This window comes from Rhincodon typus, chromosome 28 (assembly GCF_021869965.1).
Source record: "Rhincodon typus isolate 14 chromosome 28, sRhiTyp1.1, whole genome shotgun sequence".
Lineage (NCBI taxonomy): Eukaryota > Metazoa > Chordata > Chondrichthyes > Orectolobiformes > Rhincodontidae > Rhincodon > Rhincodon typus.
The window spans coordinates 17,931,485-17,947,157 of NC_063359.1; the positions used below are offsets into that span (position 1 = coordinate 17,931,485).

General features: G+C 40.2%; 1 protein-coding gene across 1 annotated transcript; it reads right to left on the reverse strand.

Moving 5' to 3' along the window:
* Positions 1 to 5,749: 5,749 nt before the first annotated feature.
* Positions 5,750 to 9,893, reverse strand: LOC109932538 (tumor necrosis factor ligand superfamily member 15-like). Its single transcript, XM_020531692.2, has 4 exons — positions 9,512 to 9,893; positions 9,062 to 9,089; positions 8,903 to 8,947; positions 5,750 to 7,870 (listed from the first exon to the last, which is right to left on the reverse strand). The coding sequence occupies exons 1-4, from the start codon at positions 9,683 to 9,685 to the stop codon at positions 7,449 to 7,451; spliced, it is 669 nt and encodes a 222-aa protein (XP_020387281.1). The 5' UTR covers positions 9,686 to 9,893; the 3' UTR covers positions 5,750 to 7,448.
* Between the last annotated feature and the right edge of the window lie 5,780 nt (positions 9,894 to 15,673).

Genomic DNA, 15,673 nt, shown 5'->3' on the forward strand with positions numbered 1-15,673 from the left:
AGGTTGGGGTGGAAGGTGTTAGTGAAGTGTATGAACTGTTCGAGCTCCTCGTGGGAGCACGAGGCGGCGCCGATACAGTCATACACTTCACTAACACCTTCCACCCCAACCTTAAGTTTACCTGGACCATCTCTAACACCTCTCTCCCCTTCCTGGACCTCTCTGTCTCCATATCGGGCAACCACCTAGAAACCGATATTCATTTCAAGCCCACCGACTCCCACAGCTACCTAGAATACTCCTCCTCCCACCCACCTTCCTGCAAAAATGCTATCCCCTATTCCCAATTCCTTCGCCTCCGCCGCATCTGCTCCCAGGATGAGGCATTCCACTCCCGTACATCTCAGTTGTCCTCGTTTTTCAAGGACCGTAACTTCCCCTCCTCGGTGGTCGAGAACGCCCTCAACCGTGTCTCCCACATCTCCCGCACCTCATCCCTCACACCCCGTCCACGCAATAAAAACCAAAAAAGAATCCCCCTCGTCCTCACGTACCACCCCACCAACCTCCGGATCCAACGCATCATCCTCCGACACTTCCGCCATCTGCAATCCGACCCCACCACCAAAGACATCTTTCCCTCCCCACCTTTATCTGCTTTCCGGAGGGACAACTCTCTCCGTGACTCCCTTGTCCGCTCCACACTCCCCTCCAGCTCCACCACACCCGGCACTTTTCCCTGCAACCGCAGGAAGTGCTACACCTGCCCCCATACCTCCTCCCTCACCCCCATCCCAGGCCCCAAGAAGACTTTCCACATCAAGCAGATGTTCACCTGCACATCTGCCAATGTGGTATACTGCATCCGCTGTACCCGGTGTGGCTTCCTCTACATCGGGGAAACCAAGCGGAGACTCGGGGACCGCTTTGCAGAACACCTACGCTCGGTTCGCAACAAACAACTGCACCTCCCAGTCGCGAACCATTTCAACTCCCCCTCCCATTCCTCAGACGACATGTCCATCCTGGGCCTCCTGCAGTGCCACAACGATGCCACCCGAAGGTTGCAGGAACAGCAACTCATATTCCGCTTGGGAACCCTGCAGCCCAATGGTATCAATGTGGATTTCACAAGTTTCAAAATCTCCCCTCCCCCCACCGCATCCCAAAACCAGTCCAGCTCGTCCCTGCCTCCCTAACCTGTTCTTCCTCCCACCTATCCCCTCCTCCCACCTCAAGCCGCACCTCCATCTCCTACCGACCAACCTCATCCCGCCCCCTTGACCTGTCCGTCCTCCCTGGACTGACCTATCCCCTTCCTAACTCCCTACCCACACTCACCTTTCCTGGCTCCATCCCCGCCTCTTCGACCTGTTTGTTTCCTCTCCACCTATCCTCTCCTCTATCCCTCTTCTATCCGCCTCCCACTCTCTCCCTATTTATTTCAAAACCCCCTTCCCCTCCCCCTTTTCTGATGAAGGGTCTAGGCCCGAAATGTCAGCCTCTCTGCTCCTATGATGCTGCTTGGCCTGCTGTGTTCATCCAGCCCTGCACCTTGTTGTCTCGGATTCTCCAGCATCTGCAGTTCCTACTATGTCTGAATGTAGTACTATTTTTTCATTTAAAACTAGTTCAAAAGCCTGTGTTATGGACCAGACCAAACACCTTCAAAATATACTAATAAAATAGCCTGGACCCTAACTTTTTCTTATTTTAAAGGTAAGTATAAGTTATTGTGTTCCAGATGCAATTCAATTCGTCAAACTACTCGATGTTAAGAAAAACACACTTTACACTACAGTTGAAATACAGATAAAATAAAAGAATTGTTTCACTGTAACTCTATCAAAATGCTTAACGAAATAATATGTATATTAACCACTAACAATTAACTGTTCCAGTACAGTAACATTTCATAAACACTCTTAGCAAAGGCAAATTCAGTGAAACAAATTGTCTTACATGCAATTCCAGGAGCAAGAAGAGAACCTCAGCTTTTAGTTGTATTACAGAGAAAGGAATAAGAGTTTCCATATCCAGCTGCAAGACCCCTGCAACTGCTGAAAGCTAAAATTAAACATCTTGGTTCTGTGGGAGCTTGACCCCACCCATTCAGGCTGTTTCTATTGTTCCAACTCTAAAAGATGCCTCAAGGCCTCACAAGCTGTTCACTCTATTGGGTTTCAGCAGACCGCTCAGCACCTCTGTCTCAACCTTTCTTCATAAGACAAAAACCAGGCTAAAATATACTTCTTAAAACCATTGTATCACCACACCTGAAACTCACTACTGAGCCACACCGTGAACGGCAATGATTCAAGAAATGTGACCATCACCTCCTCATGGCAATGGACAATAAATGCTGGTGTTGCTCACATTTTGGGAATGATTTAAGGAACTACTTCTTAATTATAGTAGGAGATTTTGATATTAATCATATGATAAATAATGTCTTTTTTGTTTTATGGATACCTATGTTAATCAAGACTTACAACTGAATAATTGCAGAAGCACGTAGTTCAAAAATATGATTCTTTAGAAAGCAGTTTTATAAATAAACAAAGTTAAATGTTAAAAGATAAATGGAAATAATAGTCCTTTAGAAGAATTATTCTATAGTGCTTTTTACGCTCCTGATAAAAGCTACTTAACCATTTTAACAGTCAAAAAACTGTTAATGCAGCTCGGAATTATGTGATGAGCATACAACAGGGCTTTGGTGAGACCACATCAAAAGTATTGTGTGCAGTTTTGGTCTCCTTACCTGAGGAAGGATGTTCTGGCTATGGGGGGGCGTGCAACAAAGACTTACCAGACCGATTCCTCAGACAGCAGGACTGATGTATAAAGAAAGATTGGATCAGGTAGGTCTGTGCTCACTAAAGAGTGATGGGGGGATCCTTATAGGAACCTATAAAAGACTAACAGGACTAGACAGGGTAAACAAGGAAAGATGTTCCCGATGACCAGGGAGTCCAGAACCAGGGGTCACAGTCTAAGAATAAATGGTAGGCCATTTAGGATTGAGATGAGGAAAAATTTATTTACCCAGAGAGTGGTGAGTCTGTGGCATTCTCTACCACAGAAAGCAATTGAGGCTAAAACATCGAGTGTTTTCAAGAAACAGTAAAATATAGTTCTTAGGGCTAAAGGAATTAAAGAGTATGGGAAGAAAGCAGAAACATGGTGCTAAGTTGGATGCCATAATCATATTGAAATGTGAAGCAGCTTGATGGGGCAAATGGCCTACTCCTGCTCCTTTCTTCTGTGTTTCTTGTGTCTAAATTGCCTTATAGCCATACTCATTTTGGTTATATTTATTTATTATGAGTCTAGATACAGTGGTAAGTATTGTGAGAAATTTGAAGTGGTATGATCGAAGAATGTAAAGAAAAGAACTGACATAACAGAGCATCAGTAAAAAGTGTCAATGTAAAACTAACAATTTGGTTAACTTTGCTTTTTGATCTTATTTGGAAGGGTAGGTTACAGGAATTAGTGCTAAACAATAACAATAGTTTGCATTTTTTAATGAACTGAGATTTTCAGCAGTAGATGAGGATTGTGGCATGGTCAGACTTGTATGATGTTATTGGAGCTGAAGTAAGTGGTCTTGGTGTGAATATGTGGTCGATGGTCACTTTGGAATCAAACGTATTGTGAAGCCTGCAAATGGCCTGATTCAGCCTGCCAGAGCGGTCAGGGAGAACAATTGAGTTGGTAACAACATAACAACATTTGTCGTCAGGTTCAAAGGAAATGTACCCAATATGGTTTGGAGTAAATTTCTGTTCATCCAGTACTGAATGTTAGACAAGTGGTCTTACAAATTAGAGCGTATGGAGAGGGTGGGGGAGGTGCTGTTGAGGGAGGACTGGGTGGCTTTTGCATACATGTGGAAAGATTATTCATTTTTGATGATATTACCAAGGAGCAACATGTCAGTGAGAAATAGAAAAGGACCAAGTTAAGGCTCTTCAGGGACACCAGAGGTAATTATATGAGTGAAGCACAGAGGCCATCAGCCAGTTCTCTGGTCATGACTGTATAGATTGGAATTAAACTGTTGTAGCCCTTCCACGTAGACAGTGGTAGATAGGTGTTGCAGGTGGGTGATCAAATGCTGGCAGAGTTCAAAGGACAGAGAGGTATTCATAACAAGGTCAGCCAGCTGGAACTCAAAGAATATGTGTTCCCTAATTGGGGGTGTTAATCTGGTCCAATCAGAGAGACCTGGCTGACAGAAGATGATTCAGTGTTGGGGTACTGACAGTCTGGTGCCTAACTCTGAATGAGATAGTACTATAGTCAACGACTGTTCACCTGTAAATAAAGTTATTTCAGAATAGTTTATCACAGTTGCAAAGACTGTTATTTGCGGCTGTGGTAAGAGAACTTTCAATGCTGTGGCAGGCATGGAAATTGAACTGGAGGAATTCGAACATGGAAAAATGGGCACATATTACAGGGCAACGGTCCATTCAGTTACTTGGGAGAGAAAATAGAGCTTGGAGTTGGGGAGACAGCTTGCATCAACAGAATATTGGGGCAGCACGGTGGCTGAGTGATTAGCATTACTGCCTCACAGCGCCATGGATCGGGTTCAATTCCACCCTCAGGCGACTGTGTGGAGTTTGTTCATTATCCCCGTATCCATGTGGGTCTTCTCCAAGTGCACCGGTTTCCTCCTACAGTCCAAAGATTGTGCCAGTTAGGTGGAATGGCCATGCTATATTGCCCATAGTGTCCAGGGATGTGCAGGCTGTGTGGATTAGCCACAGGAAATGCAGGGTTACAAGGATAGGAGAGGGGGCTGGATCTGGGTGGGATGATATTTGGAGGGTTGGTGTGGACTCGATGGGCCGAATGGCCTGGTTCCACACTGTAGGGATTCTTTGAAGAGTGTTTTGTGTTTTCTGTAAATTTGACTATTCGATTGTACTCCTGGTTAACAGTCTATATTTTACTTTCTGTAAACCTGAGGTAACCTGAAAGTGTACTGGCATGCCCTAATTCATATCAGGTAGAATAGAATAGTCGTTTATTGTCATTTGTCCTTTTCACAAAAAATACAGTGAAAAGTGTTTAGGTCACCATACCATGGCACCTATATAAATGACAGTAGGCATAGATAAGAATAATGGCTTTTAAAAAAAAAGACAAAGTCCATCATAGTTAAATTCATGACTCCTGGGTTTGGGAAAGACAGTACTGCTCTAAGACCGCCGTGCCAGGCCGCTGGAATACAGGGCCGGATGCCTGTGTTGAAGCATTAACCATTAACCCAGTTCCATTAACCCATCATCATCCCTATTGTCGGTGACTCCTTTTTAAAAGAAAAAAGTCACCTTTGTTAATCTCTTTCAGCCACAACCTTTCGAGGTATCTATGCTCCTCTCACTCAAACTTCCTGAGTCCTAATTTTAATTGGTCTGTCCTTGGTGAGTGTGCCTTCACCTGACTCAGTGTTAGGCTCTGGAATTCCCTCTCGAAATATCCCCACCTGTTGACTATACTTCCTCCTCTACGACATTCTTAAAACATATCCCTTCTGGCCAAGCTTTTGGACATTAATCTTAATGTGTTAATAATGTGGCTCTGCATCAGATTTTGCTTTCTAACACTCCAGTGAAGTGCTTTGGATTAATAAAAAGTACTGTATATGCCCCATTGTTGACAGGATGATTGTAACAGTTTTGAAGAGAAGGAGGAAGAGAAATTAATGACTCTTTCTGACTTCACATCACTTTTTTCTACACATTTATCTTTTTATTAAAATTATAAAACATGTTTATATATGCTTGTTGAGCCCAAAAAAAACAAAATTATCATTGATTTCAGTCTTTATTCAATGCAAAGTTAATTTTCTTAATTAGATATTAAATCACTATAATTAACAATCAGAAATAAAATATGGTATTAAATGAAAGGTAAAAACTTTTTTTTCTCACATTGTCTCACTTCCTGTTACAGGAATCACTCCTTATTAGACCACAGACTATTGGAGTCAACCCCCATTCCCAGCTACTATTGTTCACATCAGTGTGTTGGCAGGTTATTTAACTGTGGGAGCTGCGCAATTTGCCGGATCTTAGTCTTATCCAATGTTCACAGCATATGCATTCCTGATTGAGAATACTTGAAAGCATCAGAAGAGCTTGGAGTCATTCTTCCGCACACACCCTCCCCCTCCCCATTGACCTGGGCCATTACAGCTGTTGAAACTGAATTAGATTGTCAAATCTGGGATCTCCCTGATTTGTGTAGCATGACTAATTGCTGGGTAAATTCCTTGAACTATGAGTAGAATATATATTTGAAATTAGTGCTATTTGAATGAATATACATCCTACAAACTAGTTAAAAAATCAGGAATCTTGATAGAGATTCAATACAGTAAAAAGGTAGTCATTCCAAAGAATTTCTACAATACAGATAAGTATTTGACATGATCATACAATATGTAAAATATGTCAGTAAATAACGAAGGTTTTAATATAAAACATAATGTACACAATCTGTAGCTTAAATGTACATCATAATGAGGAATAGATGATGTATAACTTTTGCAGCAAATTAAGTGACTGTTGAACATTCAATCAGCCTTGTACGTATGTCTTTCTCTTAACTCAAACATATAAAACTAATAATATCAGAGACATTTCTTACTTAATATGATGTACTCAGCTGTAAGCTTTGCATTCTTTAAGTGCTATTTATCACTATAATGTTGTAGCAACATTTGACAGTATATAAATAATACATATGAAAATTTTATATTGCATAGCAACAAAGTTCACATCATAAATTTGAGAACTTAAATTGAAAATATGAACTGGTCTAGAAATGTTTTCTTGTAAGAAGAAAAGCACACATTAATATAACAGAACTTGTAACTGTTTTGTTCACTCTGTTGACTGAATATCTAGCTCTTATGTTGTAATTTTAGTGTCTTTTTTTTACTGAATATGAATTCTGAGCACTTTTATTAACATAAACATAGGGGGTTCTTTCCAGTTGCTAACAGTGATATGATTTAAAAGGAGGGAGTCAACTTCCCATAAGGGCCACATTGACTTCTGTAGTATTCTGACTGAGCTAAAGAGTATTTGGCAACTTGATAGATTGCTTCACTCTTCTCAGTACTTTTGTTAACTTTGCTGCATTGTCCTGGCTTTCATTCTCGGGCTGTTAAGTTAATAAGACTGCATATTTTTGCTCCTCCAGCATTCCTTTGTTGGATTCCTTGGTCTCTCAGTGTTCAACAGTCAAACTGTCATCTGGCATGAACGATGAAGCCTCCACCCTTCACAGTTCACAAGTTGACTTCATGCTTATATAACACTATTTATAAACTAAAGATTCCTGCTGCATAAATTTGAACCCAGAAATATTAATTCAATCAGACAGATAGAACTTCAAGAAAGAATTAATATGTAGCCCTACAATTCTTGGTATAACTACCCTCCCTAATCAATGAATATGGCACTGCCCATTTGATTTATTGATCATAGTAAAAATGCGCCAAAGTAAGTTTTATGATCATTGGTAAAATCCACCTGATTCACATTGCTGACATTTACTACTAACCTGTCTCCTTTTTGTAGCTGGAATATAGCTCCTAAATAAATGGTCACTTGCCAACGATTTTGATTTCCATGGAGAGATCTGGTGGAACTCAGTAAATGTGTGGGTTCAGGGTAACTTGAGGTTAACTTGGTAATGATGTGACTGATATGAGTAATGTTTTTAACCCTGCTGCTGCTTCTAAATGACACCTGGGAGTAGACAAAGTAGGTTCCTTGTCTCGGAATGATGAGTGCTGGGTTCTGATAACTTAGCTGGCCTTCTGTGAAAGCAAGTCCATTTTTATCTTCCCACTGGAGAGTGGAGTATTGCCCTTCGATTCCACCAACCGAAGTAAGTTTGGCTAAAATTAAAAATAAAAATCTAGTTACTTAAAGTTTTCCTGTTTAATTTAAAAAAGACATTTCTCTAAAACCAATATCCGTAGGTCTTTGAAATTATACGTAATGACTCAATTTGAGCTAAGCTTTACCTGTCCGGTGGCACATAAACAAACCTACTTTCACAAAAGGATTAGGTCTGATTTTTATGATTTTAGATTATTGGTTAATCATTAGCTACATGAACAGCACAAATTCTACTAATTCTGGTTGATGTTTCTACCATCAGCTAGACAACTGTCTAATTTCAGAGTCCAGAAGTCAAATTGGCATTTGAACCCATCAAAATGAAAACACCTCAATGCTGAATGTATTATCTTCTGACAGTATAGTCACTCTCATGAGGAAATACACCTTCTACATTGCAACCTAGCGCTTTCTAATTCTTGATTGTAGAAAATGCGATCTTTTTGAGTTTGAAACAGTTGCAACAATATTTCTTTGCTAGATATATTTTGAATCATTGCATTGAATGTTAAAATAACCTGCCTTCGAATTGATTAGAAATGAAAACAAAGCCAATGACCTTTGAACAAAACCTAATGGTAAATTTTTGTAAAACATCACAGGGGGAAACACTTAATAGAAGATTTCTTGACTCGAAGCTATACAGATACTAGGACAAGCATGGACTACAAAATCTAGGTAACATTAGCATTATAATGTTGGACAAATCTATATTTTTTAAACGATTTATGATGGTCAGAATGTGACAAGAACCAAGGGAAATATCAATAAGCAGGACTATTGCAAAGTCTGAATGGTGTGAATAACTTTTTAGTATCGGTTACAGTGAAGGATTGCATGTTATATTACAGATATATTCAGATTTGAATATGGCAGAAATGATTAGGGTTGCCATATATCTTAATATTTCAGAAGTAACCTACTAACAATTCTGTGACACACGCTTGTTATGGATATATATTTTTATAGTTGTTTTTATATGAGTTGCCGTCAGCAAACAATAAAATGAAAACAGCGACATCTCTGACCTGTCAGGTGTGCCCTGGGCTTCTCAACGATGTCCAACGGTTGTCCTGGGATGGGGAATAAAAGGGAAAGTTTTGTCAGCATCACGGAACTCATTCCACGGTAAGAATACAGTAAGAACCAGCTTTTTAAATGTAAAATTTATTGAAAAAGATACTAACCAATCACTTCGGATTTCTGTGGTCCAGGCTGAAACAAAATAAATGGGAAGTTTTAGAGAGTTGAGTACATTATGAAAACGTTGCTTAAAACAAAGGAGACTGTCAATCTGTAATTCTTTGGCTTGTGTTACACTTAACCTTTAATGCCAAACTAAAATAAAATTACGAGCAAGAAAGTGGCGTTGTAATCAATGCCAAGCTGGATCAACAGCACACTTAAATTTGGCAACTGCTGTCAAGTTTAAGAGAACATTTAGGATGAATGTCGAGCTTGAAGGGTTCAGCGCCAAGCTTAAAATGGCAAACTTAGAATTACAGTCACCGTCAGTTTGTTGATACAGCTCGTTAGAAACAAAAACAGAATTGCTGGAAAAGCTCAGCAGCATCTGTGGAGAGAAATCGTTAGAAAGTCGGAATGAGGAGGAAAGTGTCTCTCTCTCTCTCTCTCACCTTCTGGGGAGGCAGCTGTTTGACCAGTAAGTAAGCGCTGAGCGCTGCGAGCAGGAAGCAGCAGCTCACACAACATGCGAGCGCCAGGCGAGTGCGCCTCCAGCGAGTATCCTGTAGCTTCACACCGGCCGCTGGCCCCACCATAGCTACGGCGTCTTCGCCCCTTGCATCCATCTTATCCGTGACCCTTGTCTCACCGGCGGTTCTGGCTTTGCTCGGAGAGGTGGCGATTTGATGTCTGCCTTTAGCTTCCCCGACATATAAACTGGAGCTTTCCAAAGGAACTGTGACGTGGGGAATCCGTACAGGGAATGCCGCCTACGATACGAAACTCGCAGCAAGCTGTGTGTGTGTGTGTTTTAAATGTTGCATTTTAACTGGCCACCCCTTACCCCTCCGCTCCTGAAGTGAAAACCTGGAAAGTCCCTGCAGCAGGAACCCTGATCAATAAACAACAACAATGTAGTTTACAAACCTCCCCAGACTGACAGTACGGTGGAGGCCAGTCGGAGATAAGAGGCACCAAGAGTGAAAGTATTGTCTTCACATCAAATAATTTTTCAAACACCCACATGGGTCTTCTTACACTGTACTAGAAAGAGTAGCGAGCGAGGGGGAATTAACTTTCGGGTTTATCATACCTTTACGTATTTATTTATTTTCCCGGTGTAATTGAAAAGCCCGTTTAAAAAAAAAATTGTTCTGGTCTCTGTGTCAGTCTCTATCGTTTTCCAGTTCTGGTTTTGTTTTATTCCGGAGAAGCCCGAGCTCAGTTTAGCATTTAATAGGCACGCAGATGGCAGTACATTTAGCGAAACGAAGGTTTGCGATTTTCAGAATTACGCCAAGCATGAGGGACATGTGTAGAGAGTGTGGAATGTTCTTCTCAGAACAATAGTCAGGGAGAGATTTCAATAGAGACGTTCGACATTGTAAACAATTCCACTTACAAGACAGTGCATCAACAGATGATTTTACACAATTATTTTACAAGAAAACAGTCCAGATGGGGAGATCTGAAGAACGTTCTTTTACCCAGTTCTTTTGATACTCAATTTGTGACCTGAAAGGGTGACGGCAACAGGTTTAGCAATTAAAAGAAATAACTGAAAAGAAAATAAATTATAGGCCTGCAGGGAAAGAGTAGGGTGTGGGGACTAATGAGCTTGCCATATATTGAAACAGGCAGAAAGGGGTCAATAGTCTGTGTGATTCTATGAACTATACGAAGGAAATCCTTCCTGGCAAGGAATGGCTGTTATAGAAAATCTTGTGCAATTCACAGTGCGTGGTTTGAGAAGGATGTTGAATAACAAAAATCATTTATCCTTGTTTCAAATTGCTGTATGACAAGTCAAAAGGGAGGCACACGTTTGATATGGGCTAATTGCATTGTTCGACTAATCACAGGAAGGTGCACATGGCTGGAGATTTGATGCTAGCACTGCTTGGTCTCGATGGTTAAGTTGACAGGGATGTGGAGATGATGAGTTGTGTATTTTTCAGCATTTTTTGATTGTACTTTAGGAGCCATGACATTTATTTGTAAGCTTTTTAATATTCTGACTGTTTCAAATAATGCGGTTGAGTTTGTCTTTTGATTCATATTTCCCGATTCAATCACATAATTTGTATCATTGTTTTTGAAATCTAACGTTTATGTTTTCTTTATATTCAACAAAAGTACATTGATTAGTGCTAGTGACCTGCTCTGGATCCCATCATTTCCAACATCAGCTTGTGCACTGTCGTATAAACTCTGCTTCACTTAAAAATCATTTCAATGGCCGAATTCACTAAGAGCATACAGTATCATTTAAGAGTTAATCCATTTCAGTATATTGATAATAAATAACAAGCTTCACATTTGTTTAGCATTTGCCTTACACTATATTCCAGGCAATGTAATACTTTTTTATATTTAGCATTTTTGTTTGGAATCTAGTATTGCTTATAGTATTTGCTCAACACAGACGATAGTACACGATTAATTCAATCACATGTACAAAGTGATTGTGGAGCAGCTTATTGTTTCTGTTCATTCCGTGGGTTTCCGTGTAGTAAATGTTGACTGTGAAGTGAATGGGTACCTGGCAGACTTGCCGCTGAAGTGGCTTGCAGTGTGAAGAAACTGAGAGCAAGCATCAAAGACAATGTTGTCAAGGAGAATACTGAGATACAGGCTATTAGACTAGATGGGATTGAGGTCTATAAGGAGGAGGTGTTAGCAATTCTGGAAAGTGTGAAAATAGATAAGTCCCCTGGGCCGGATGGGATTTATCCTAGGATTCTCTGGGAAGCTAGAGAGGAGATTGCAGAGCCTTTGGCTTTGATCTTTATGTCATCATTGTCTACAGGAATAGTGCCAGAAGACTGGAGACTAGCAAATGTTGTCCCCTTGTTCAAGAAGGGGAGTAGAGACAACCCTGGTAATTATAGACCAGTGAGCCTTACTTCGGTTGTGGGTAAAGTGTTGGAAAGGATTAGAAGAGATAGGATTTATAATCATCTAGAAAGGAATAACTTGATTAGGGATAGTCAACACAGTTTTGTGAAGGATAGGTCGTGCCTCACAAACCTTATTGAGTTCTTTGAGAAGGTGACCAAACAGGTGGATGAGGGTAAAGCGGTTGATGTGGTGTATATGGATTTCAATAAAGTGTTTGATAAGGTTCCCCATGGTAGGCTATTGCAGAAAATACGGAGCATGGGATTGAGGGTGATTTAGCGGTTTGGAGCAGAAATTGGCTAGCTGTAAGAAGACAGAGGGTGGTGGTTGATCGGAAATGTTCATCCTGGAGTTCAGTTACTAGTGGTGTACCTCAAGGATCTGTTTTGGGGCCAATGCTGTTTGTCATTTTTATAAATGACCTGGATGAGGGCGTAGAAGGATGGGTTAGGAAATTTGCGGATGACACCAAAGTCGGTGGAGTTGTGGATAGTGCGGAAGGATGTTGCAGGTTACAGAGGGACATAGATAAGCTGCAGAGCTGGACTGAGAGGTGGCAAATGGAGTTTAATGCGGAAAAGTGTGAGGTGATTCACTTTGGAAGGAGTAACAGGAATACAGAGTACTGGGCTAATGGTAAGATTCTTGGTAGTGTGGATGAGCAGAAAGATCTCGGTGTCCATGTGCATAGATCACTGAAAGTTGCCACCCAGGTTGATAGCGTTGTTAAGAAGGCGTACAGTATGTTAGGTTTTATTGGTAGAGGGATTGAGTTTCGGAGCCATGAGGTCATGTTGCAGCTGTACAAAACTCTGGTGCGGCCGCACTTGGAGTATTGCGTACAGTTCTGGTCACCGCATTATAGGAAGGATGTGGAAGCATTGGAAAGGGTGCAGAGGAGATTTACCAGGATGTTGCCTGGTATGGAGGGAAAGTCTTATGAGGAAAGGTTGAGGGACTTGAGGCTGTTTTCGTTAGAGAGAAGAAGGTTAAGAGGTGACTTAATAGAGACATACAAGATGATCAGAGGATTAGATAGGGTGGACAGTGGGAGCCTTTTTCCTCAGATGGTGATGGCCAGCACGAGGGGACATAGCTTTAAATTGAGGGGTGATAGATATAGGACAGATGTCAGAGGTAGGTTCTTTACTCAGAGAGTAGTAAGGGCGTGGAATGCCCTGCCTGCAAAAGTAGTAGACTCGCCAACTTTAAGGGCATTTAAATGGTCATTGGATAAACATATGGATGATAATGGAATAGTTTAGGTTAGATGGGCTTCAGATTGGTTTCACAGGTCGGCGCAACATCGAGGGCCGGAGGGCCTGTACTGCAGTGTAATGTTCTATGTTCTATCTTTGCAATTATGATGGATATGGTCAAGTTAGATTTTCATATTTGCAAGTTTACTGAGAAAGTATTCATGTGAATCAAAATGCTGTGTTTATTTGAATGTTTCGTTGGAAATATTCTTTTATGTACAGCTTTTGAATTGGCGAAAGTACCTTTTGTTTTAGATATTATTTATAAATGTGAATTGTACTTTATTTTCTGAAAAGAATTGAGCTTTTTTTTGAGCAACAACTGGAAATATTTATAGAATGAATTACAATGTCATTTTTAAAATATATTGCTGATGATACTTTACAATTGAAAATAAACATTAACCTCTCTACAGCAATTACTTGGTAGGCTTTTTTCTTTATTTCTGCAGAAATAACTGTAAATGCAACTCCATGGACATTAACAGTATATTGCCTAAGTTAGTAAACAAGAAGCTGACATCAATCAGCATTACAACTTGTCTGACCACTACATCTGATTTTCTAAATGGACGACAATTGGTGCAACATTTGTGAGGATGTATAACTTACGTTTGTTTATACTTGGTTTAGATTCTGCACTTGTATCTGTGGATTTTGCACTCTGGGTGGGTGGTGAATGGCTATGATTAAGCATCTGTTTTGGGTTTTTTGCATGTAAAGGCATTTGTGTTTTTTTTCTTCTGCAGTTATATTTACTTTCTGTGAACTTGTTTTTACTATACAATTGTGCTGCTTCCTGCAACTTCTGGGGTTTCGATGTTTAGTTGAATGTATAAAAATAGAAAGTTTGTTTTCATGTTTTTGTGGTGAATATCATGTCTCTTTAATTTGCTTCAATAATTATTGACTACACCTTGTTTAGTCTGCAAGTACTGATACAGATCTATACTGAGGTGTGAACTTGAAAATGTGTTATTATTGAATGCTGTTGATTTGATAATTTGTCTTTAGTCTCTTAGTTTGTCGATGTATGATTTGTGTTTCTTTTGGTGTGTCTAATTCTTTAGGTTTTCTTGTTGTCATGCCTTGCATTGACGTTTTGACTGCCTGTCCCTCAATAGACAGTTACTATAGATAGAGTTGGTCAGGCTATCTATGATAAATGAAGGGGAGCTCATTAGTTCATATGGAATTAATCCAACTTCCTCAATCCAACATTAATCATTTGTAATGCTGTGTGATATTTGTGGGATGAGGGATGTGTGGATCTGGACTTTTTTCACATAATTATCTTTCAGATAGTTGATGTAAGTATTTTTAAATAGCTTTTAATTTGACAAGATGGTAAAAATGAGCATTTCAAAATTGTTTGTTCAAAGATTTTTTTATAAATTAACCGGAATGGCAAGGCATTACCTCTGATTGTGCAGAAATTCCATTCCAAAACACATTTTAATTGCATTTAGAATTAGGCAAATGATGGTGTTGAGATCTCCATGTCTCCTTCTGGCATATTGTTTTTTATCCTATTGCAATAGATCCTTGAAAAATATTGTTGTTGCTCTCATTTGTTAATTTCTGTTGAATCTTTTTCTCTCTTCCTGGGTAATTTAGGGAGAGTTTCTATTGATTCAAAGTATTCTTGCCTATCTTACCTGGGTGTTAAGAGGTAGGTAAACATTTGATGGTGATGACTTTTGTTCTTTCAATGATTCTCGGAGTGAAAATCTATATTTATGTTCTGAGTTTGATTCAGTGTCTTGTTGTAAAACATAGTACTCCAGCAGAAAGATTTGTCACTTCTGCTGCTAACAACTTTCTAGTTTAGATCAAATTTGTTGCTGAACAAGGAGATCTTGGGGTGCAGGTTCACAGTTCCTTGAAAGTGGAGTCGCAGGTATATTTAGTACGCTTTCCTTTATTGGTCAATGCATTAAATGTAGGAGTTGAGAGGTCATGTTGCGTCTGTACAGGACATTGGTTAGGCCACTTTTGGAATATTATGTGCAGTTCTGGTCTCCCTGCTATAGGAAAGATATTATGCAACTTGAAAGGATTCTGAAAAGATTTACAAGGATATTGCCAGGGTTGGAGGGTTTGAGCTATAGGGAGAGGCTGAATAGACTGGAGCTATTTTCCCTGGAGCACTGGAGGCTGAGGGGTGACCTTATAGAGGTTTATAAAATCATGAGGGGCATGGATAGGGTAAGTAGACAAGGTCTTTTACCCATAGTGGGGGAGTACAAAACTGGAGGGCATACGTTTAAGGTGAGAGGGGGAAGATTTAAAAGAGACCTTAGGGGCAATGTTTTCACGCAGAGGGTGATGCGTGTATGGAATGAGCTGCCAGAGGTAGTGGTGGAGGTTGGTATAATTACAGCATTTAAAAGGCATCTGGATAGGTATGGGAATAGGAAGGGTTTAGTGGGATTTGGACCAATGGTGAGGAAT